General features: G+C 39.5%; 1 protein-coding gene across 1 annotated transcript; it reads right to left on the minus strand.

Annotated features, from left to right (window-relative positions):
* Positions 1 to 20,239: 20,239 nt before the first annotated feature.
* On the minus strand, positions 20,240 to 21,390 carry LOC121987741 (chalcone isomerase-like protein 2). The gene is made up of 4 exons (XM_042541476.1): positions 21,281 to 21,390; positions 21,106 to 21,189; positions 20,622 to 21,013; positions 20,240 to 20,541 (listed from the first exon to the last, which is right to left on the minus strand). Coding segments are annotated over exons 1-4 (642 nt in total). The 5' UTR covers positions 21,282 to 21,390; the 3' UTR covers positions 20,240 to 20,376.
* Between the last annotated feature and the right edge of the window lie 3,694 nt (positions 21,391 to 25,084).

The following is a 25,084-nucleotide window of genomic DNA, read 5'->3' on the forward strand; positions in this document are numbered from 1 at the left end:
TTTTGGGTGTATCTTTATGTGTAGTCATGTGAGAGAAAAAGTTCACTACAAGAGTCGTCTATCAGAGAAAAAGGGGATCAAGGCTAATAGGTGGCAAAGATAATCTGTGTAGGAACCTCACTACTATATTATCTTCAAGTTTGGAATTTTTTGTTTTTTGTTTGGGGAAGAGGTAATCTAGGTATCCGGCACTTGCGTATACTAATTTTAGAGGTGACTGATCTGATCATGGAAGTTTTTCACCGGCTACCAAGATAAAACAAAAAACGCAGATGAGTCCAAGCGAATGGCTCAACGTTACTGTTAAACCTTGATCGAGATGATTATCTCGTTGGTTCCAAATTCTCGCAGGATCAGGAAGAAGTCTACAAGATTCTTCTTCATAGTTCCTCGCTCCAAACGTCCTCGGGATCCGGTGGTGATGTCCCGTGAGAGAAGTCTTGTACTCGTGTGATCAAGAGCAAAAGGGAGAAAAGTGAGAGTCTTGCTCTCCTCAAGAGAGAAAACTCTCTTCCTTTTATACACATGGTAGGGGTATGGCTTGTCTCTTTCCAAAGGTTGCTTGGTCACAGGTTACTTTGGCAACCTTTGGTGTGGGCGATAACTGCCCATATTAACATCTTCCACTTGCCTACAGAGGGCACAATAAAAGGTCAATTGCTCACTAAGAGCAATTCATCTCTCAACACTTGCTTCTCAATCTAACATACGGCGAATGGAGTGAGTGACCTTACGAGAGTCGGCATAACAAATGAGTAGTGATCTATTAAGTTATCACCAAAACTAACAGATCACAATACTCTAAAGGAACCCCGTGGTACCCTAGATATCTTCAATATTCACTAGTATTGGCATCCAGATCTCTTAAAACTAGTGACGTCAAGACTCGAAAATTTTGTGCTCACGACTTTATCGCCACTAAGTCGACATAGTCCCTCAAGGTATGAACCACAAAATACGGTGCAATATTTAGATGCCTTTTTTGAGTTCTCATGTCAATTCAATTAGTCTTGACCTCTTTCCTAGTCATGTCCCGCTGGATTGTATTAGCCATAGTCCTAAGTTGCATGCTAATAGTGACATCAAGATTCCTTTTTATGACATAGATCTCAAGTCCTAAGGGTACAGATGGATCAACAAATTATGATCCAAGAGCTCACACAATGATGAAACAGAGATCTCATTCATCATTCTCTTCAATGGTCGTTTTACGCACATGTGGTATGGTCACAGGCTACGGTGTTCTTCCATCATTATGGGTGTATCACTTACAACATAAAAAAAACACCTTACGGTTCTTAGTCTAGCCACTCCCACTGCGGCTAACCCGAGTCTCACGGCGTCTTATCATGAAACTCGCAATCGGCTTACTAAAGGCTTCACGGAATTGATTCTCATATCCTATGATCGATCCAGAGGGATCTCATCTTAATTTAGTTTAAGGCGATAATAAAATGAAAATATCTTGCTCGCTCTCATAGCGCCATAGATATAAATTTATCTCGCTCGCTCTCATAGCACCATAGATAAAAAAAAAAAATTGTCTCATCTTTCTCGCTTTCTTAGCGCCAAGGTGAATGACCCGTGTGATGGGGTCCATTCAGAGCCTAGTGACACTTTTCTTGATGTGTAAAGTATTCCCTTTTTGTCCTTTGGAGGCTCAAATGGATCTTCCAATGCAACCCATTGATTCCAATCCATTTAGAACCAAGTTTCCAACCTTGTCCTCCAATAATTAAAGTCTTCATTGTCGTACAGAGGTGGAATTCGGATATTCCATCCAAGTGGTCATTTGGACTCCATCTTCTTCCTCTAGCTTCTTGCTCTCTTGACGGTTAGTCCGTAGAAGAGCGACCTCTCTCTGATACTAATTGTTGGGACCGATGTTCCCGCTAGAGGGGGTGAATAGCGTTTCGTCACACTTGCATCAGTTTGCTTCGTCTTGTTGTTGTGCAGCGGAATACTCGAAGACAAATACTCACAATGCTAACACCTAGGGTTTACTTGGTATCCACCTCGAGATGAGGTGACTAATCCAAGGATCCACACACGACACGCTATCTCCACTAATAACAACTCCTTCTCGGTCGCAGCCGGAGGCGGAGAAGCCTCGTACAAACTCACACTACAACACAACACTTCCACAAGAAGAGGAAAGACAAATACAAATGAATACACTCTTCCTCTAGCTTACTTGTTGCTTGTAGTAGCCTCTTGAACCTTGGGGATGCAACCCAAGAGCCTTCAAGAACTAGCTGTGAAGATCTGGAGAAATCGTTGTGAAAATCGGAGAGGCATCACAGGAAAGAACGCAAAGTTCTAGCGAAGAAAACGCTCCGCCTAGGCTTTAAACAGTGCTCCCAATCGATCGAATTCATCCCCAATCGATTGCCACGTCAGCACCGCTCCATCACAACCATCCATCACCTACATCCTGCGCAACGATCAGTTCCCAATCGATCGACCGATCGATTGGGACTTCCTGAATCGATCGCCCAATCGATTCAGAATCTTTCTGTGCTCTCGCATCCGCTTGAGAGTTTCCGCTGCCCAATCGATCGACCGATCGATTGGCAGCTCCCAATCGATCGCCCAATCGATTGGGAAAGCCTCTGTGCTCGTGATTCCACATCCCAATCGATCGACTGATCGATTGGCCCTTCCCATAATCACAACACACTCTAATCGATCAGTCGATCGATTGGACCATGGTTCAATCGATCGCCCGATCGATTGACCAGCCTGGACTTGACTCAAACTCAAGTCCAAAGTCCCAAACCCAACTTCCGGTCAATCGCGACCTGTTGGATCTCCATGCCTAGCATTTGGCCACACCCGACCAACCTCAAACTAGCCTTCTAGCCTCCTCCATCAGCCTTGCATCCCTAGGATACCTCCCGATCCTTCACGCCTTGCCTTCAGGAGCTTCCTTCGGCCTCATCCTAGTTGTCGGGTCTTTCTTGCCAAGTCATACCAGGACTTACCTTGCCAAGACCACATGCTTGGACTTACCCCCTTTGCCAAGATCACACTTGGACTTTCCAATTGCCTGGCTCCTCACCAGGACTTTCTCCTTTGCCAAGATCACACTTGGACTTTCCCGTTGTTTGGTTCCTCACTAGAACTTTCCCTTGCCTAGCTCCTCACTAGGACTTTCCAAATGCCTAACATCCAGTTAGGACTTTTTCAGTCAAGTCTCCTGTCAACCTTGACCTACTTGACTTGTATTCTCATCAACCTGGTCAATCCTTTGACCATCTTCATAATCGGATGATTGCTCCAGCAATCTCCTTATATTGTCAAATATCAAAACTCAAATCCCGACTCAAACTTAGTCAAATTGGTCAACCTTGACCTAGAAAAATTGCCCCAACAAGCATTCTCTGCAAGTCCACATCCAATAATGCGGCTAACTCGAGTTCGACCATGAGGTCCGCTCGGTAAAACCACATTAGAGCGGCATCTTGGAAGACAGTCAAGTTAACATTGTCGACGAGCCGACGCCCTCATGCGGGCCTGTTCCATCGGAAAAATGTGTCTGGTCATGGGTAGACCACCACCGCGCACACCTGCAAAAGCGCCTGGGCCACGGTCACCTCCGCGCTCGCCTAGGTTGTCGACCTCTCTGTGCGCCACTGGCCACGGTCGCCTCCATGCCTACGTGAGAGGCATGCAGGACCACTGTCGGGAACGTGGTCGCGGTCTACGCGGCCTCTGTGCTGGGCCTCCTAGCTATGCCCTCTCGCTAGCCCACGGACGCCACGGTCATTTGCCCTCGTGTGGCGATGAACATCCGTGGCTTGCCAACTTGCATGATCGCGGACTGTGCGGCCTCACAGGAGGTCGCGATTGGCACGTTCGTGGCATTGCCATGGGCCGTGAAGCCTGCATGGCCATGGATGACGCGCCCGTCCACATGAGCGTGAGTCGCGCCCCTCGTGTTGGGGATCGAACGACCGGCTTGAAGGGGGGTTGGATAGACGGCGCCCCAAATACTCGCTTCTTTCTACAATGTTAGTGCACAAACGGAAATGCAAACAAAGCAAGTAGAAAGCTAAATACTAAAGGAAAGAATGCAAACCAAGCTACACGATCATTTACGTGGTTCGGAGATAAGGCTCCTACTCCACGGCTGTCCGTAAGGTGAACGATCCCTATCCGTCGGTGGATTACTCCCCGGAAGACCTCCGGCTAGTTCACGTAGCTCCTTGTGGGTGGAGAAACCTCACCACAACTCTTACCAAGGACTCTTGAGAAGCTAGGGCACTGGTAGACTACTAATAGGGGTTAACCATCTCTATTTCGTCAACCTCAACCAAGCTTTCAAGGCTTGGTTATATAGGTCACGGGTTGGAAAACCCCACCTACCAGTCGACTGCTAAAACATGCAGTCGACTGCCCTCTGTGGAAATTCGACCGTTACATCCCAACGGCTCGATTCCACACTAACCGAGCGAACAGAGACATTCTGTTCGCTGCCAGTCGACTGCCCCAATCGACTGCACCAGTCGACTGCTAAAACATGCAGTCGACTGCTACAGTACTACTACAGTAAAACCCTAAAACTAGGATTTTACTCCGAGTACAATCTCTCATGCACTCGTACCCTCACCCTTACGACTTATTTGACGCTTCCTTTGCAGCTTTGACCTCTTGCCTTCAAGCCTACTTCCTTTGGCTCTCGTCCCTCGGATGCATACAAGCCCGCGGCTCGTCCCCAATGTCATCCTTCGCGTATGTCTCGAAGTCGCTTCCCTCGGCCCTTGTCCTCGCTGCCTTTTCCACGGTCCCTCGGATGCTCCATCCTTCACCGGACCCGAAGCCATCAACCTGAGTCACATGTGTATCCTGCAGTCCTGCACAACTCAAGTACACATATCAAATACAAGGGTGGACCTAACTTAAACCCTTTGCCCAAACACCAAAACACAAGGTCCCGCGGACCATTGGGATTACTCCAACACCTCGCATGTTCGCGAGCAACGCTTGTAGTGTGCTCACGAGCAGTGCATCCGTTCATTTCATGTGAAGCGCCTCCGCCATGCATGTGAGCGTCAACCGAGCTAGTTGAGGGAGAAGAGTGATAACCATGATTTTACCATAATATTTTGATTCATAAATGCATGCTTTTATGATCTTCTCATAGGTTAAACTCATATTTACATCACATTTCATGAATTACATTTATTTTTGGACTTAATTACAAACAATCTCCTTATTACGATATTTGATTCTAATATTCAAATATAATCTTTGTAGGCATCAAAGGCCAAGGACTCGATCGATCAGATAAAATTTGGTTCAAATCTAGGGCTGATGGAAGAGATCAAGCTCTGAAGTAATCTAGACCGTCTAATCAAGATCTGAGGAGATTTGAGTCATTCATCATGATCCGGTCCATCCAAGTTAAAGAGAGGGTAGAACAGAGACATTGATCAAGATTTGGAGCTTTGGATCCAAATTTGAAGTGATCCAACCGTTAGATGAGATCTGAAGCATTCTTAGCCATTGATTGAGATTTGATGAGATTCAAAAGGAAATGAGAAGCTTCAGTAAAGATTGGTTCATCAAATGCTACAGTGAAGTACAATTGCGCGAGACAGGGGAGGAGCGATCCTTCTTCCTCGATCCCGATCCTTCCACTGCTGACGATTTTCTGAGGTCAAGGGCACTTCCCTTCCTCCGGTCATCATCCTATCCACCACCAGCGATGCCACTTCATCCCTCTGATCCAGATCTAGAAGCCAATTCTACTGCGATTCTTGAGCAAAGAAGAAGATGTTGAGAAGTAGAGTGATCTAGAGGTTTGATCCTGATTCCCTCTCCTTCTATCGGCGGTCTTACTCCTGTGAAGCTCCGACCACAACCAAATGGCGAGAGACAATTCTTTCTATTTTCGTTTCTGATCCTTTTGATTTTTGCATCGATTTCTTGCTTTAACTATGTCACTGAATCGATCGTCTAAATTGATCGGTTCCTCATTGATTTGTGAGTGCTTGGGAATGCCCTAGCTCGCTCAGGTTTATCTCCTTCTTCGAGATTCCCTTTCTGTATTTCTGTTTTCTAATTTCCAGCTTCATTTATGTCTTTCTTGGCTATTTAGTTTCATAGATCTGAATTGGTAGGGTTAGACGAAGTTTAGATCTGTTTCTTATTGTCTTCAATGCATCTGAATGTTTGTTGATTCCTTGGGTAGAGATCTGGAATCCAATGTTTGTGCTTGGTTCTTGAGATGAATTCAATTACTGTTAATCTGAATTCGAGTTTCTGTTTTCAGTAATTAATTGAGTTTGGTTTGTTCTTGTTTTACGTTCATTTAGTTCTAATATGTTTAGATTTGTTAATGGTGTAATCCATAGCATAGAGTGGCAATACGTTGTGGGTGCATCATTAATAGATAGATAGGGTTTCTTTTATCGTATTAGATTTAGTTTCATACTTGTTTTGTTATTTCATTCCATAGTTAAGAATTCAATGAAATCCAAAATCCCAATTTCTTATCAAAATCCCAATTTCTTATCAAAACCCCAAAGTAATAACAAATCAATCCTAAAATATCAAGCATTAGGTACATTCATTAGGAGACGACCCGAGTCATCTCTATGCTACATTAGTATAGAATGAATTTAATTACTTAATTATTTTGATACTCATTTCGCAACAAAATTTGGATTTATCAAAGAGCGTAGTGCTTCAACATAATCCCTTGCAGTCATCAGTTGCTGATATCTAATAGGCACCACAGACTCCTGCGTGGGTGTCAGGTCATTGCTAACCAAGCTATCCCCATCGTCGACGGTGGAGATCTTCGTTGGCTCAAAATCATCTTCTTCCATTGCAGCAAGCTCTTGCGCATGGAGATCATCCGATGGCATCGTGGAGAGAGGAATGGGAATGCTCTGATACCAATGTTAAACCTTGATCGAGATGATTACCTCGTTGGTTCCGGATTCTCGCAGGATCAGGAAGAAGTCTACAAGAGTCTTCTTCATACTTCCTCACTCCAAATGTCCTCGCGATCCAGTGGTGATGTCTCGTGAGAGAAGTCTGGTACTCATGTGATCAAGAGAGAAAGGGAGAAAAGTGAGAGCCTTGCTCTCCTCAAGAGAGAAAACTCTCTTCCTTTTATACACATGGGAGGGGTGTGGTTTGTCTCTTTCCAAAGGTTGCCAAAGCAACCTTTGGTCACAAATTGCTTTGGCAGCCTTTGGTGTGGGCAATAACCTCCCATATTAACAATTACAAATAATTCAAACTCTTTAGGTGTAATGTGCCCTGGGTGAGGTTTGAACCTTTGTTGCCTAGGGAACATGTCACACTGCTTACTATCGCACCACAACCCCGGGGGCTTTAAGTTTGGGATTGCTCACAATGTGGATGGTAATTCTCTACCCTGAATCATGGTTACATATTTAGGGTTGATAGATAGAGAAGGAGAGACGAGGCAAGCAAGAAAAGGTGATGAGTTGAGGAGCTCTAGGAGGAAACCTTCACTTAGTTGGGTTGAAGTTAAGTTGATGGAATATATTATTAAATATAAAAAATGGAGAGATTGTTAATGCAATTTGACCCAATTTGATTTTGATAAAGAAGGTTGTATTTTGATATTTAAACAATATATTTGATGTTTAAATACATCAAGTAGATAAAGGTTGAATGGGCATACTTGATAATGAACAACTAGTGGGAAGTCCAACATCTGTTGGCATTTGAAAAATCCAATCTCTGTTGGTAACAAAGAAGTCCAACCGAAAATTGACAATGGAAGTTCAAGCAAATCAAGTAGGACATGATGCTTGACAAGTTTTGAAGTCTAGATAGGTCAAAGACTGGATTTTTAGCAAGTGATGAAACCTTGATAAGTCAAAGCTAATTAGATACTAGGAAAGATTGAAGTCCCAAAGAAGTGAACTCTAGGCAAACAAAAGTTTTATTGGACTAAAGTTTACTTGAGATTGGACAAATTGATTAACACTAGGCAATGATAGAGCCTCAAAGACATGGTCTCTAGGTGTTGAGTTCCAAAGGTATGGTCTCTAGGATTTGATAAATAAGGAAGTCGGGAGACATGGAGCCTCTTGACACAATGAGATTTAAGCTTAGAATTGTTGGAATTAGAGTATTAGTCAACTAATATAGAAATTTAATTGACTAATATAAATATATAATTGACTGAAGTTGAAATGCAATGAATATAAATATTTTTATTTGTTTACCAATTGATTAGTGCATGAATAATCATCCAATAATATTGATGATCCACTTTATTGATGTATCCATAGTAATAGTCAACTGATGAGATAACAATCGACTAATGGTTACAAGCTAGTCAATTGATAGGTAATTTTCTAAATAGTAAGCAACTTAGAAAAGAAGAAAAGCTTGAAGATTTTAGACCAAACTCTTGGACTCTTTGGAGGTAGTTCTTGAGGGAATGCAAAGCATTCCTAAGCCATGATCCAAGAAAGCAAAATAGCAAGAAAGCAAGTGAAAGAGAAAATTCCCTTATTGTACTTCTTCATTTATAATATATTTGTTTTGCTTTTTTTTTTTTTGTATATCTTCCTCTTGTATTTGAATAATAGATATTGTAAAAGATTTCTCCACTTCTGAAAAAAAAAAATCAATGAGGAAAAAAAAGTTAAAAATTTGCAAGAGTGATTTATGGATAGATCATAGCCATGAGGTAGGAGTCTGAGGTCAACTATCAAACTGTATAACATGGTTCACAATTGATGTGTTTATATATATTTGAGTTTGTTGATGGGTGACTCATATTTGGATGAAAGTTAATATGAGCGATGTTATGGAAGAAAAATCTGTTAAGATTTTTCATAATAAAATTTTGTTAAGATTTTATACAATAGAATTTTGTTGTGATTTTTCATAACAAAATTCTGTTAGGATTTTACCGGGTCTGGGGTTTAGTATTATTTATAGGGATCATTATAAATCTATTGTACAACAACAAACACAAGAATCATTAGATGTGATTATCTTGTGTAGAGAGAATTCTAATAAAGCTTCGGTCGTTTTATGGAGTAGGCACATCGTCGAACCATGGTAACTCTTCTTCTTTCTCTTCTTCTCCTTCCTCGTGTTTTCTCTCCTTTTTGTGCATCTTTGTCTTATTGCTCCATGCAATCTCTTTTCACTCTTCGTCTTCTTCCGTGTTTTAGATGTTGAGAGGTATTGCCCTCTCTTTGCGCAACAATTGGTATCAGAGCTACAAATTTTTTTGGTGGATTTCTTCAACATGTCAGGGACGACTTCTGTGAAGTTTGATATGGTGAACTTTGACGGAACCAAAAACTTTGGATTGTGGCAGAGAAGGGTCAAGGACTTGTTAGTGCAACAAGACATGGTGAAGGCTCTAAGAGAAAGAAAACCAGAAAGCATGGAGAGATCAGATTGGGAAGAACTTTAGGTGAAGGCAGTAGCAACAATCAAACTTCGTCTTACGGATGACGTGATGTACCATGTCATGGACGATGAGTCACTAGTAGTATTTTGGCAAAAATTGGAAAGCCGGTACATGTCAAAGTCATTGACAAATAAGTTATATCTTAAGCAAAAATTATTCGGACTGAAGATGATAGAAGGAACCAATCTGAGCCAGCACATCAATGTATTCAATTAGATGAGCAATCTAAAGCGCGTTGATGTAAAGATCGAAGACGAGGACAAGGCGCTGATGTTGTTGAATTCTCTACCTTCATCTCCTACGTACGATAATTTGGTTACTACTTTGATGTGGGGAAAGGAAACTCTTAAATTGGAGGAGATCACAGGTGCATTACTAGATTTTCACCAAAAGGAAGAAAACAAGCGATGAAGTTTCTCAGGGAGAAGGACTTGTGGTAAATAGTAACCAAGAGCGTAGTAGGAGTAAATCTCGATATGGATCAGATAACAACAACAAGGCTCATTCTAAATCGAGAAGGAAGAAGGTGATCATGTGCTACAAATGTGGAGGCAAAGGTCATATCAAGAGAGATTATCCAGAGATAAAGAAATATATTGCAGAGAACAAAGGTAGTTCGGCAAAGTCTGTAAACATAGTTGAAGAAGAAAATTCATAGAGCGGTGATGGAGATATGCTATTAGTTATGTTAAGTTCGGAGCAGCTGACGGATGCATGGATTTTAGACTCTGTATGTTCATATCACATAACTCCAAACAAGAATTGGTTTGACACCTATAGGGCAGTGGATTCTGGTTCAGTGTTGATGGGAAACGATGCGTCATGCAAAGTTATCAGTATAGGGAATATTAGAATCAAGATGTTTGATGGTATGATCAGAACTTTATGTGATGTCAGATATATACCAGAGCTAAGGAAGAACTTGATCTCACTAGGCACACTGGATGATATTGGTTGCAATTACAAATCAGTGAGCGGGGTGATGAAGGTCAGCAAGGGAGCTCTGACTGTAATGAAAGGATAAAAGGTAGCAGAAAATATCTACAAGTTGATAGGGACTACAGTTATAGGTGGAGCTGCTTCAGTGGAGTCTGAATCAGACAGTGCTATCTTGTGGCATATGCGACTAGGGCATATGGGTGAATGTGGGATACTGGAACTTCACAAGAGGGATTTGTTAAAGGGTGTCAAGATGTGTAAGATTGAATTCTTCAAATTCTGTGTTCTTGGGAAATAGAGCAAAGTGCAATTCAAGATGACAATAAACAAGACGGAGGGGATTGCGGACTACGTACATATGGATCTCTGGGGACCAGTCAGTGTAGCATCACATGGAGGGCACATGTATTTTGTGGGTTTTACTGATGATTTCTCACGAAAGTTCTGGGTATACTTTATGCGTCATAAGTTAGAAACTTTTGCAAAGTTTAAATTGTGGAAAACTGAAGTGGAGAACCAGACTGGAAGAAAGATCAAATGCCTTAGGTCAAACAATGGGACCGAGTACACAGATTCAAAATTTCAAGAATTTTGTGAGCAACATAAGATAATGAGTCATTTCTTGGTTCACAGGACACCTCAACAGAACGGGGTGGCGGAAAGGTTGAACAGGACAATCGTTGAGAAGGCAAGATATCTCAGGCTAAATATAGGGCTTGCAAAGAATTTTTGGGCAGAAGCGGTTAACATAACATGTTATCTCATTAATAAATCGCCAAGGGCAGCACTAGAAGGCAAAATATCAGAGAAAGTATAGACAGAAAATCAAGTAGATTACTTTCATCTTCGAGTTTTTGGATGTCCAACCTATATGCAAATATCTAGTGAGGGCAGAACAAAGCTAGATGTGAAGTCAAAGCAGTGCATATTTCTGGGTATCAAAAAGGAGTTAAAGGCTTCAAGCTTTGGGATCCTAAGGCAAACAAGGTGGTGATCAGCAGAGATGTGGTGTTTGATGAGAAAGCTATGTTACAACATACTCAGGAAGAAGGAAAGGAAACACCACAAAGCAATATAGAGAAAGATGTTATACAGGTGGAGCTAGAGACTCATGACTCCGATGATTCTAGCTCAAAGCACATAGAGCATCACACTATAGCTGGTGGCAAAATGAAATGAGTTGTAAAACCACCCATCATATATAGATTCGAAGACTTGGTATCTTATGCACTTATCACTAGTAGTGGAGACCCTACATCTTTTCAGGAGATGATATACAGCTCTGAGAAGGACAGGTGGATGGGTGCTATAGCAGAGGAGATGGAGTCGTTGCATAAGAACCAAACGTGGGATCTAGTGGAACTTCTTGAAGGAGAGAAAGTTATAGGGTGCAAGTGGATATTCAAGAAGAAAGAAGCAATGTCAGAAGGAGAAGAAATGAAGTTCAAGGCTCGGTTGGTAGCAAAGAGGTATTCATAGAGAAAGAGGATTGACTATGAAGAAATTTTCTCTCCGGTGGTAAGACATACGTCAATTAGAGTGGTGTTGGCTTTAGTGGTACATCACGATTTACAGCTTGAGCAAATGAATGTGAAGACGGTATTTCTTCGTGGAAATTTAGAGGAACAGATTTTTATGTCACATCCTGAGGGATTTAGTCAGCCCAGACAAGAGCGGTTGGTTTGCAAGTTGAAAAAATCGCTCTATGGATTGAAACAATCTCCTAGACAATAGTACAAACGTTTTGATTCATACATAATTCAAAATGGATATAGAAAATGTGAGTATGACTGCTGCATATATGTGAAGAGCTTTGAAGATGAATCACTGATTTTCTTACTACTATACGTAGATGGCATGCTCATTGTTGCGAAGAAGATGAAAGAGGTTGACAAATTGAGGAGACTATTGAGTAAGGAATTTGACATGAAAGATTTAGGAGAGGCCAAGAAGATTCTTGGGATGGAGATTCACAGGGATAGAGCTGCAGGGAGATTATGGTTGTCTCAATGTAGCTATGTGGAGAAGGTGCTGGATAGGTTCAACATGAAGAATGCAAAGTCGGTGAGCACACCCTGGGCGCATCACTTCAAGTTATCCAGTACATAGTGTCCAAAGATGGATGACGAGATCCAAGAGATGTCAAAGGTTCCTTATGCCAATACAGTTAGTTGTCTGGTGTATGTCATGGTTTGCACGAGACTAGATTTGGCGCAAGCAGTTAGTATGATAAGCAAGTTTCTCTCAAATCCTGGTCGACCATATTGGGATGCAGTGAAATGAATTTTTAGATACTTGAGAAATACAAATGATTATGGCATCATGTTCAGTAGACACTACAAGAAAAACCCTCATAGACATCGGTGGAACAACAGCGATTTTAAGCAAAAACTGATGTCTTTGAGTATTTTACACCGATTTTTCCAAAAATCGGTGTCTATAAGCACAGATTTTCGCTTATAGACATCGGTTTTTTAAGCCGATGTCTATGAGCCCCTTTTTTTCGTTAATAAACACCAATTTTAACAGTGGTTTTTAAAACCCGGTGTCTATGATACAATAAAATAATTTAATTTTCCCACCAATACTTAGCCGAAATTTGTAACACTTTACTCTTCCCTCCAAACCTAAACCTATATCGCATCATCCCCTTCCTCTCCCGATCAGGATCAAGACGCCCCTTGCTTCGTCCAACCACACCGCTCCTCCAACTCCTCCCTCTGGGTAAGAAGAAGAGGAGCCCTTCTCCGCCCTTGCTTCTCCCTTGCTTCTCCTTACTTTTTGATGTTTATCGTCGAAATCTGAAGACTTAGTGGAGACTTAGCAGCTAAGGCTTGTTGGAGATGGCAGCCTTTGGTCAGGTCCTCAAGCTAAGGTTGGAGCCGCTCGATCTGTTTGCTTTTATGTCTTGCTTTTGTTGGTTATCGTGGAGCTGCATTATGGAGGTGATGGTCGAGTTGGATCTTTTTGTTGGGCTTTTCGAATCGACCAATTTTTTTGGTTTCCAATATGGTGATTTTATGAGAGAAAGTTGGGGTTTTTGTTTGATTTGCGGCGGTGTTGTGGTTCTTGCTGTGGATTTTAGGTCTGGCGGCTTGTTAGGGCAGCAGAAAGAGTTGATGATTGTTAGATCCAACTCGATCCGCCACGAACAATGCAGGTAACAACGTTGCTTCTGTGCTCCACGTTCTTTGCTAATAGTTGGTAGAAATGCTTGTTAGAGCTTTGATATGTGTCCTTCCGTTGCACATTTTGTGTGGGAGGCTTTTTCCCCTTCTGTTACCCTTCTCGATTTGCTAAGAATCCCACATTCGGGTCGATTTTTGATCTCTGCTTTTATTGGTTGTCGTTAGCACATTAAATTCATTTATGATGTATGAGTCTATAACATAGGGTTTCTTGGAATGTTTGGTTGTAGTTTGGTAAGGAAAGGTTTGATTTCACCGTGTCTTAGGAGAAAAGGGTCGTGTTAATATCGATGACTTGGGTGAAGATTGGTTGTGAAATGGAGCAGTATGAGGTTTTGGAGTAGATAGGGAAAGGTGCATTTGGGTCAGCTCTACTGGTGAAGCATAAGGTCGAGAACAAGAGGTGAGGGTTGTGATCTATCTTTTCTACTGATGTAATTCTTTGCTTTCTCTATCTCCATATCATTCTCTTCCTTTCTCTTGTCTGACTCATTTCTTGGGTTCTATCTTAGTCTTTCCATTTATACTACAGGTATGTCTTGAAAAAGATACGCTTGGCATGCCAAACCAACAGGTCTCGTCGGTCAACTCATCTGGAAGTGAGCACTTTTACTTGGCCCATGTTGAGCATATTCATGGCTGAGCCTGTATCCTAATCTTCAGCAAAATTTGCATACTATCAGACTATTTTCCTTTGATGACTCATTTAGAATTGTGATGGTTATTGCATTGAAACTGGATCACTATTTAGAAATTATTAGACCCCTAACCCCATAGATAATTGGTATTTTCAAGTTTGAGCCTTCTTCATTCATTATGATGTTGTACACGACGTTTGTTTTCTTCAGGTCTTATGGTATGCCTTTAAAATAATTTTTCTGGAACTCGTGGGTATGCCAGTTTTAAATGTTGACTGCCATTTCATAACTGAATGTGGATACTCAAATGATAGCTATCTCAAGTCAAAATTTGTTCTTTATGGTCGCTTCGTTTGCTTGCTACCTCATCTATATAGAAAAAAAGTCAATATCCATCTTGTTCATATGCTCGTAATAGCATGTGTTCTGTATAGTGTTTGCGTGCTATTTATTCATTTTGTTTATCTTTGCCACTATTGCAGATGGAGCTAATTTCAAAAGTAAGAAGCCCATTTATTGTGGATTATAAAGATTCCTGGGTTGAAAAGGTTTCTAAAAGTTTACTTCCCCTTGATTTATTATGATAAGTTTCTTTTCTGTTTTAGCATTTAGATTGTAAATGGATGTTTTATGACTGCATGTTAATGTATTAGAACTCTAGTTATTTAATCCATGTTTATTCATTCAATCAATATTCTATGATTTCTTAAACTAGCATTGTTCTTGCAACTGAAAAGATATTTTACATGCACTCTTTGATTAATAACTAACTATATTGGTTATAGGAGCAGAGTGAAGAGCTTGCGCATACTTTTGTGGACTAGATTGACTCTGAGAATAGCTACCTAGGCTATATGGTTTCAGGGGTCTAAAGCTAATAGTGCTTCAATTCATCAAAGTGTTGCTATAAATAGCAGTAGAGTTGTCCATGCCCAAGAGTTTGATGTTTCAGTAACAATGTTGAATATTGTATGTAGTTCAACGCATTTTGTCAAAATTTTTCTTTCCATAATTAGTGAATGAGTTAATAAATTGCTCTCTTCTTAGTATTTTTGTTAATTTGGTTCTTCACAGGCAATCATTCTCTACCATATCCATGAGTATGCACATTCATTATCTGTTCTCAAAAAGCTATTCCAGAATATCGAGCCAATTAAAGAGGTATGCCTTAATTTAATAATCTTATGAGTTATTGATAAGATGATTCTTTTTATTCTGCCTTGCTATTTTTTCCTATGCAGCTATGCCTTAATTTAATAATCTTATGAGTTATTGATAAGATGATTCTTTTTATTCTGCCTTGCTATTTTTTCCTATGCAGCAAATAGCTCTCCGTGTATGCCTTCTTCTATTGGATGTTGCATTAGCTTGTGAAGATATTTTACAAGTCTCAGTAAGTTTCTTTGTAATCAACACCTTTTACTTTTTTATTTTCCTCAATGATGTCTCTTTTATTTTTTTTTAAATTCACAAAATGAAAGTGCTGCAATATCTATTTTTTAGTTACTCAATCTGATTTAGATTTTTAAACTTGAATAGTTCAGGGATTATTATCAGTAGCTTTTAACATATGGGTAATTTGGCTTGGCAGGTCAAATTTCCCCTTGTGCTTGATGTGTTTCTATGTAGTCTTTGAACTTCTCTTATTTAAGATGAACAAGTAGATAGATCCCTTTTAGATATTCGTTGCTCCAGTTGTTGCGCTTGGGGTTTATGATCTAATCTTTCATTTGATTTCCTCTAGTTCTACAAAGTTTATGTCTGATTGAAAGAACAGTCTTGAATTAGTCGAGTTTGTTCTTAGAAATGATTTCATAAGCCTAGCTCGAAGAGGATAAAGTTTGAAATTAGTGTTGACTAGTTAGCATTTTATGCCATGAGACCATAGAGAGATGTCTTGGGACTAACCATGTGCAGCCATTATGCTTTAGAAAATGTCATTGTTTTACAGTGGAATGAGATGGTTATGCTGAGTACCCGTCATGGGAAATTCAAGATAACAAACAACTATGAGAAAACTTTGTTATGCTGATATCATTGTTGCTACACCAAGACGTTTGAATGATATTCTGAATATGAAAAGATTGAACCTCCATCAAGTATTGATTAATTAAATTGCAACTATGAGAAAACTTTGTTGTAATAATTTCTGGTTTGGCATATATTAAGTTCCCAGGAATGATAGATCTATCACTATATGATGTGGTTGAGATAAATGATAAATGTGTCTCTTTTTAAGCATTCAAATTAGTCATCTTGTTACCTGTTGCTCTTACTACTTTTGATGTGGTTGAGATTACTTAAATGATTATTTGTATTATATGCAGTACTGGATAAACTTGAATTGGTTTGGACCTTTTGATGTGATTAACAATTCAATTTTAATTATTATTCCTATGTTCCTGTGTTTGTAAGAATTCTATTGTAATGCTTATTCCTATTTTTCTGCATTTGGATCCTTTGTATGAGTATGTTTTCCTTCGTAAATTAGTAGTCTTAACTGTAGGACCGTGAACGTTCGATAGAGGGGGGGTGAATATCGATTCGAGAATATCGAGTATAAGCGCAGCGGAAAAGTAAAGTAGACACAGTGTTTTTTACTTCGTTCGGAGCCTGTGACGACTCCTACTCGAAGGCCCGTACTCCGTGAGTACTTTCGTTGGGCAATCACTATCAATTCGAATATCACAAAGTTAAGTACAAGAATTGACAGATAAAGAAAATACCGACAATAGAATTAAAATAGAACCAGCACTGAGTCGGAGAGCTTTTCGTGGCGTCGCAAGAGCACAGAGCAGCAGATCTTGGATTCTTAGTTCTTATTGAAGCTCTACCCTTGCCCCTTCTTTTATATGAAGCTCAGGGCGCCCCGGATCCCTTCCAGGCGCCCTGGTGAGACGTGGCAGGTCCAACCAGTGAGCTCCACGTGGCGACGCGCAATCGGGATAAAACTTGCCTCCCGGGCGCCCGGATCCCTTCCGGGCGCCCGGATCCCCTCCGGGCGCCCGGACCACCTTTTTCCAGAACAGGTCCTTCTCCTGCAAGACAAGGTTAGTCCGAGACAAGTATAATAAATTTCCTGCAAAACAAAATGTTAGCACAGTTCATGAGTTTGACATGAAAAAGTATGACTTAGATTCCGTCTTTCCGAGACCGGAATCTAGTCACGATCTCGACTTAGATATCCGAAATGGATCTAAGCCGGATCGACGCCTAATGTTCCCTTCCCGGGAACGCGTCCTCGCAGTCACTCCCCTCCAGTGACTTACCTTACTTACCTGCCAGACGTCCGGTCAGCCCGTCGACCCGTCTGGACTTCGTACCAACTATCCGGTCAGCCCGTCGACCTAGCTGGAATTCGTGCCTAAGCGTCCGGTCAGCCCGTCTGCCCGCTTGGACTTCATGCCAGCTATCCGATCAGCCGTCCGGTCAGCCCGTCGACCCGCTTGGACTTCTCGCCAGCTATCCGGTCAGCCCGTCGACCTAGCTGGGCTTCGTGCCAGACATCCGGTCAGCCCGTCGACCTGTTTGGACTTCTTCTGCACACTCGATCAGAGTGTTAGATAACAACAGACTAACTTAACATGATTTGTCATTCATCAAAACCTGGGTTAAATCGTGAGTGCTAACCGCACCAACATTAACTCTTATCAGTTCACTTCTATTAATCTCTTGTTAATTCTTTGGTACTCTTTCATATTATCTCATTTTCTGAGAAGACAATAACAGTTTGTTTTGTAGAAGAATAGGACACATTACTGGCAGATTGTTCTAATACAAGTTGTCTTATAACAGATTATTTCAAATGTGCAGATTAAAGAAGCTGAGCAAACAAGTAAAAATTTCCAGCAAAAGGTTACTTATCTCATTTTCAATCTCTATTTGAGTAGAATTTACAGCATCTTTAATTTTCCTTATGTAAGCAACAAAATGTTTTATATCCATATTGACTATTTTATTATATTTAGGTAAGAGAACTGGAGAATCAATTAAATGGTGAGAGGACAACCATAAAGGATGTTGCAAAGTTCCCAAAGCCTTCAGTGGCTCCTTTAAGATGGAGGCCTCCTTTACAAAGAATCACCAATCAATTGTCACTCTCAGGACATCAAACAAGCAGAGGTGCTCATCCAGTAATAGATAAAGAGAATTGTCTATTAACAAATAAAACTACTGGGGAAGATTTAGTTAAATCTCTGCACAAAGCAAGAAGGATAACGTTGGCACCAGTAAGAAGAATATTTGTATACTATCTATTACCTTTTGATGTTGTAAGAAGAATAGTTATGTGTAATTTGTGGATACTGACTTGATGTGCACAATATCTATTATCTTTTTATGTTGTAAGAAGAATACTTATGTGTTGGTTATATGGATATTGACTTGGTGTGTTTAGATACATCGGTGCATTTTTATTTGTGATTTTCTTAGTGAATTAAAAATATTAACTTAATTTTATGATTTGCTTGGTGATAATATTGGTTTTTCACTATTTCAGAAATCGAATTTGTGTCATTAAACAATACTGATATTACATCGGTTTTCCACCGCTGCAAAATCGGTGTCCTTAACTAATATTACATCGGTCGTATACCGTTGCCAAAACTAGTGTTATTAACATATAATATTACATCGGTTTTACACCCGATGTCGTTAAGTGAAACTACACCAGTTTTAACCCGATGTTTAAAATGGCAGACCTTTTACATCGCCTTCATAGACATCGGTCGAAAATGTAATAGACATCGGTGGAAAACCGATGTCTATGCGGGTTTTTGTTGTAGTGAGACAACCAGAAGATCCTTTAGTTACTGGGTACGTAGATGCAGACTATGCAGGAGATTTACTATAGGATACATGTTCACTGTGGCAGGAGGATCTATTTGTTGGAAATCTACGATTCAATCTATTGTTGCATTGTCTACTACAGAGTCCAAATACATGGCAGCAACTGAAGCAGCGAAGGAAGCTTTATGGCTTCCAGGGTTGGTCAGAGAACTAGGTGTTCAACAAGGTAGAGTCAAGTTGTTATGCGATAGTCAAAGTGCTATCTATTTGGCGAAGAATCAAGTATATCATGCGAGAATCAAGCACATTGATGTGAGGTTTCACAATATCAGAGAGTTGATTGCTTCCGGAAAAATTCAACTTGAGAGGGTTTATACTGTAGACAATGCTGCAAACAATGTTGCAGATATGTTGACAAAGCTAGTGACTATAGAGAAGTTTAAGCATTGCTTGAACTTAATCCATATCTCTGGATGCTAGAGGAAGGAAGCCCAGATCCAAAGATCCATGTGGAGTTTTGTTCAGATACTCGTGTTCTTCGAAGGGGTGAATATTCACCAAGGTGGAGATTGTTGACGGGTGACTCATATTTGGATGAAGGTTAATATGAGGGATGTTATGGAAGAAAAATCCGTTAAGATTTTTCATAATAAAATTCCGTTAAGATTTTATATAACAGAATTTTGTTGTGATTTTTCATAACAAAATTCTGTTATGATTTTACCGGGTCTGGGGTTTAGCATTATTTGTAGGGATCATTGTAAATCTATTGTACAACAATAAACACAAAAATCATTAGATGTGATTCTCTTGTATAGAGAGAATTCTAATAAAGCTTCGACCGTTTTGTAGAGTAGGCATGCCGTCGAACCATGGTAACTCTTCTTCTTTCTCTTCTTCTCCTTCCTTGTGTTTGCTCTCATTTTTGTGCGTCTTTGTCTTGTTACTCCGCACGATCTCTTTTTTCTCTTCGTCTTCTTCCATGTTTTAGAGGTTGAGAGGTATTGCCCTCTCTTTGCACATCAGAGTTATGTGTGTTTGTATGTTCCATTATGCTCTAACTCAAAGTGAAGACTAAACAACCAACAAAACCGTGCATCTATTAGCCCTCTCTCGCCACATCCAACCGATCAAACAACTATTAGAGACTCGAAGATGCACTTAGGGTTGGTCGTTATAGCAGGGGCTAGCTAGCTGATCAAAATAGATAGGCAAAGGTAGCGTGTGTATAGGCTTAATTATAAGTACATGCGCATTTAGGGTATCATGATAAGCAGGCTTAGCCGTTGGATTTAGGCGCACTGATAATAGAATAGATCAAACAAAGGTTACACTTATTGCGTGCAGCAGCATCCATCCAACTTACAACGTGCAAAGAACCCACCCGCTACTCAACTACCTAAACGAGCAACTCGCCGAGCTGCTCCGCCAACTTCGCCACCGTGCTAGGAGACACAGAGCTACTCCCTCCCAGGTACCATTTCTGCATCATCTCCACCACGTTCCCGTTCTCCACCTTCACCGTGGCCGCCTCCGCCTCCTTCCCCTCCGTCGCCAATCCAATCTGCATGCACACAATCTATCATTAATTGTGATCTATATATGATCGATCGACCGGAGCGCTCAAAGAGACTAGCTCGTCACCTCGGCTTCTCGGTTGGACGCCGAGAAGTGGATGGTGAGGACGGAGCCCTTCTTGAGGTACTTGTTATGGGACTGGAAGAACTCCGTCACCTTCTCCAACGCCGCCTCCTCCTCGTCCTCGTACTTGTCGGCGGCAGCCAGTCGGCTCCGCACGGCGCTCTCCATCTGCACCCCGTACTGGGACCCCTTGATCTCCTTGATCACCACGACCCGCAGGAGCTTCTCCGCCGGGGCTGCCACGACGGCGTCGAAGAAGAGGTCGTCCCCGGCGAGCTCGCTTCCCTCCTTGCCTTTCCACCCTGCAAGGTGCTCGACGATATTCTCTTTGTCTAAGTAGACGCCGATGGCGGTGAACTTGATCTGGAGGAACTGCAGCTCGATGTCAGTGATCCCTGCAACACAAATTTACAAAGTGATCGATCAATAATTAATAATGGAAGAAATGTAATTTAACAAGTGTCGGCTAGCGTATGAAGTTAATTACCGTAGCCGAGGAGGGTGAGAGGTTTAGTGAGCGTGATCTGGGGAGGAAAAGGGATTTCATCCACCATCACCGTCTCCGATCCCACTGGTCAGAGGAAAAAAGAAGAGCAATTAATTAAGCAATTAGTTAAACGATTATAGCATGGAAAATCAGTGGATGAGGAGGAGAAGTTTACTTGGCGAAGAAAGAAAGAAGAAGACGAGGATCGAAGTGAGAGAGGGAGATGGAGAGGAGCTTGGCGTGGGCGTGCTAATAAGTGACTGAAGAGAGGTGGTAGCTGCGCTGAGCCGCTTGATCTAACTACCACCTGCTACTGGCCATTAAATGTTGAGTGGTAGGCAGAGACAATTTGAATAAATGTTAGTTGGGAATTTATCATAATTGTGTTAGAATTGTATGGACTTTTATTAAATAATTAAATACTATAAGTCATCCCCCCATGTACACAACTTTAATAGATGCTATATCATTTATATACAAGTTATAATCCCAAGGTTGAAAAATATATCATTTAAGTGCAATAAGACGTGTTTTGTTTGTGGGTAATGTTAAATGGTCATAATCGGATCATCCAGAATATATATATGCATGTGCATGTACAGATATTTTAGTAATGTCATATGTATATATTAATTACATGTATATACATACATATATTATAATTAGAGGATAAAAATTTCTAGCTAGTCAGATTCTGGCCAACAAGATTTATTATTTGTTTTATAGCCTTTGAATATTTATGAATTTAAGTAGGCTTAACAATTTAGTATTTTGATGATTTAACATAAGTGGTTGATCCTCTTGTATCATGATAATTGGGCAAAAAAAAAAAAAAGGTGCGATAAATCGTCAGATGAACGTCTTTGTTAGCATGTGGTCCTCTTTAATCGGATCTTAAGATTTAGATTGTAACAACTAGTTATCAATTGTTATAATGTGTAACAATTGATTGTTAGCTACTACAACGGTTATCGATTGACTAGGTAGAAGTTAACAGTTAGCGATTAGTGGAATTTCTTATAATAGTTTTTGGTTTCGTAATTAATGAGATAGAGTAGGGACATAGATGATATATTTCATCAGTTGATAATTGAATATTTGACTGAAAGTTACTCAAATGATAGAGAAAACTATAAGTAATCCATGGATGAGGGTATTTAATTTGCTCGTATACAAGTGTAATCCATGGTTGTGAATATGCAAACGCTAATATGTATAGGACTAATTGGAGGGGGAAATTATGCAAGTGGGGAGCCTAATGAAATCTTATATTGGACACAAATTTCAGCCCAACAAAACCGCATGTATACAAGGGTTTTTAAAAGCATAACTTATCTGTCATTTGCTAGGTCTCTCCCAATGAGGGTTTGCTCGGATCAACATAAGAGGTAGGATGATTTGAGTTGGACACTTTTCACTCTCATCAATTATAGAGGTTGCCTAGTAATAGGGCTTGCTTGGATCGATCTAGGAGGTGCCTATGGTCGACGAAGGATGGACCGAGTAGTTTGGTGTCCGGTTCATTGCAAGAGGATTGTAGTGACTGTTTTCAATTTGTCAGGCTAATTATAATGCTATCATGGAGATAACTTGTGTTGGCATAAGATGAAGCGATTGAAAGTGTAAGAACGGTTATTTATTAGCCATATTATAACTTGTGTTAGCATGTGTTGGTCTATTTCTATGGCGCATGAGACTTAATGATCACATGCACATCACACTACAAAAAAACATAATTTTGGGGACAAAAGTTTGGAACGAAAAAAATTCGTCCCAAAATTGGGGCAAATTTCGGGTCGAAAATAAATTTCGACCCAAATAACCAACAAAATTTGCAACAAACAAATTTCGTTTCAAGTTTGCAACACAAAAAAAATTCGTTGCTAAATTCGTCCCCAAATCTGGAACGAATTAAAAATTTGTCCCAAATTTAGGGACAAATCCTAGATTCGTCCCAGATTTAGGAACGAATCGATGATTCGTCCCAAACTTTGGGACGAATTCCTGGATTCGTCCCAAAACTGAAAATATTTTTAAATAAATAAAATCAAACACCTAAGGCTTAAATATGGACCTAGAGCCATCGGAATTTGATGAAACAAGTTTCCATGCGTCCGTATCATTGAGCTGATCCTAAATACGTCATCATCCATAATTTTTAATTAATATTTTCAGTGATTTGAATTTTTAACACCAAATTAGGTCAAATTGGGATTAAAAAATTCCAAAAATATATATATTAGGTAAAAAATATTTTTATTGATAGATTTACGATCAGGATAATGATACGAGCACATAGAAACTTGTTTCATCAAATTCCGATGTCTCTAGGTCCGTATTTAAGGCGTCCAATTTTGTTTTTTTTTAAATAATTAAATTTTTGGGATAAATCTCTGGATTCGTCCCAAAACTGAAAATATTTTTAAATAAATAAAATCAAACACCTAAGGCTTAAATATGGACCTAGAGCCATCGGAATTTGATGAAACAAGTTTCCATGCGTCCGTATCGTTGAGCTGATCCTAAATATGTCATCATCCATAATTTTTAATTAATATTTTTAGTGATTTGAATTTTTAACACCAAATTAGGTCAAATTGGGATTAAAAAATTCCAAAAATATATATATTAGGTAAAAAATATTTTTATTGATAGATTTACGATCAGGATAATGATACGAGCACATAGAAACTTGTTTCATCAAATTCCGATGTCTCTAGGTATATATTTTTTAAAACATATATAGGTTGATACTAACTAAAAAGGGGTTGTATAGTGAACGGTTGTAAATTAGTGTCCGAAATCTTAAATATGGATCTAGAGACATCGGAATTTGATGAAATAAGTTTCCATGTGTCCGTATCGTTGAGCTGATCCTAAATACGTCATCATCCATAATTTTTAATTAATATTTTCAGTGATTTGAATTTTTAACACCAAATTAGGTCAAATTGGGATTAAAAAAATTCCAAAATATATATATTTGGTAAAAAATATTTTTATTTATAGATTTACGATCAGGACAATGATACAAGTGCATAGAAACTTGTTTCATCAAATTCCGATATCTCTAGGTCCATGTTTAAGGTGTCCGATTTTGTTTTTTTTTTAAATAATTAAATTTTTGGGACGAATCTCTGGATTCGTCCCAAAATTTGGGGTGAATCCAAGATTCACCCCAAAACTGAAAATATTTTTAAATAAATAAAATCAAACACCTAAGGCTTAAATATGGAGCTAGAGACATCGGAATTTGATGAAACAAGTTTCTATACGTCCGTATCGTTGAGTTGATCCTAAATACGTCATCATCCATAATTTTTAATTAATATTTTCAGTGATTTGAATTTTTAACACCAAATTAGGTCAAATTGGGATTAAAAAATTCTAAAAATATATATATTTGGTAAAAAATATTTTTATTGATATATTTATGTTCAGGATAATGATACGAGCACATAGAAACTTGTTTCATCAAATTCCGATCGATGTCTCTAGGTCCGTATTTAAGGCGTCCAATTTTTTTTTTAAAAAAAATAATTAAATTTTTGGGACGAATCCAGGATTCGTCCCAAAACTGAAAATATTTGTAAATAAATTAAATCAAACACCTAAAGCTTAAATATGGACCTAGAGACATCGGAATTTGATGAAACAAGTTTCTATACGTCCGTATCGTTGAGCTGATCCTAAATACGTCATCATCCATAATTTTTAATTAATATTTTCAGTGATTTGAATTTTTAACACCAAATTAGGTCAAATTGGAATTAAAAAATTCCAAAAAATATATATTTCGTAAAAAATATTTTTATTGATAGATTTATGTTCAAGATAATGATACGAGCACATAGAAACTTGTTTCATCAAATTCCGATGTTACATTAAACATCCTTTAGTTTACATTAAATACCAACCAAAGACAAAACTATAAATTCAGCAAATTAAAATGAAAAATAAAGTTAACTAAGTGAGAAAA

The sequence above is a fragment of the Zingiber officinale genome, chromosome 5B, assembly GCF_018446385.1.
Source record: "Zingiber officinale cultivar Zhangliang chromosome 5B, Zo_v1.1, whole genome shotgun sequence".
In the NCBI taxonomy this organism is placed as follows: Eukaryota; Viridiplantae; Streptophyta; class Magnoliopsida; order Zingiberales; family Zingiberaceae; genus Zingiber; species Zingiber officinale.

Excerpts from the sequence above, each read along its gene's own strand:
- LOC121987741 (XM_042541476.1), bottom strand. Across the intron at positions 21,014-21,105 it reads TCTCACCCTCCTCGGCTACG|GGATCACTGACATCGAGCTG; the intron begins GTAATTAACTTC and ends TTTGTGTTGCAG. Across the intron at positions 20,542-20,621 it reads CGTCCAACCGAGAAGCCGAG|ATTGGATTGGCGACGGAGGG; the intron begins GTGACGAGCTAG and ends GTGTGCATGCAG.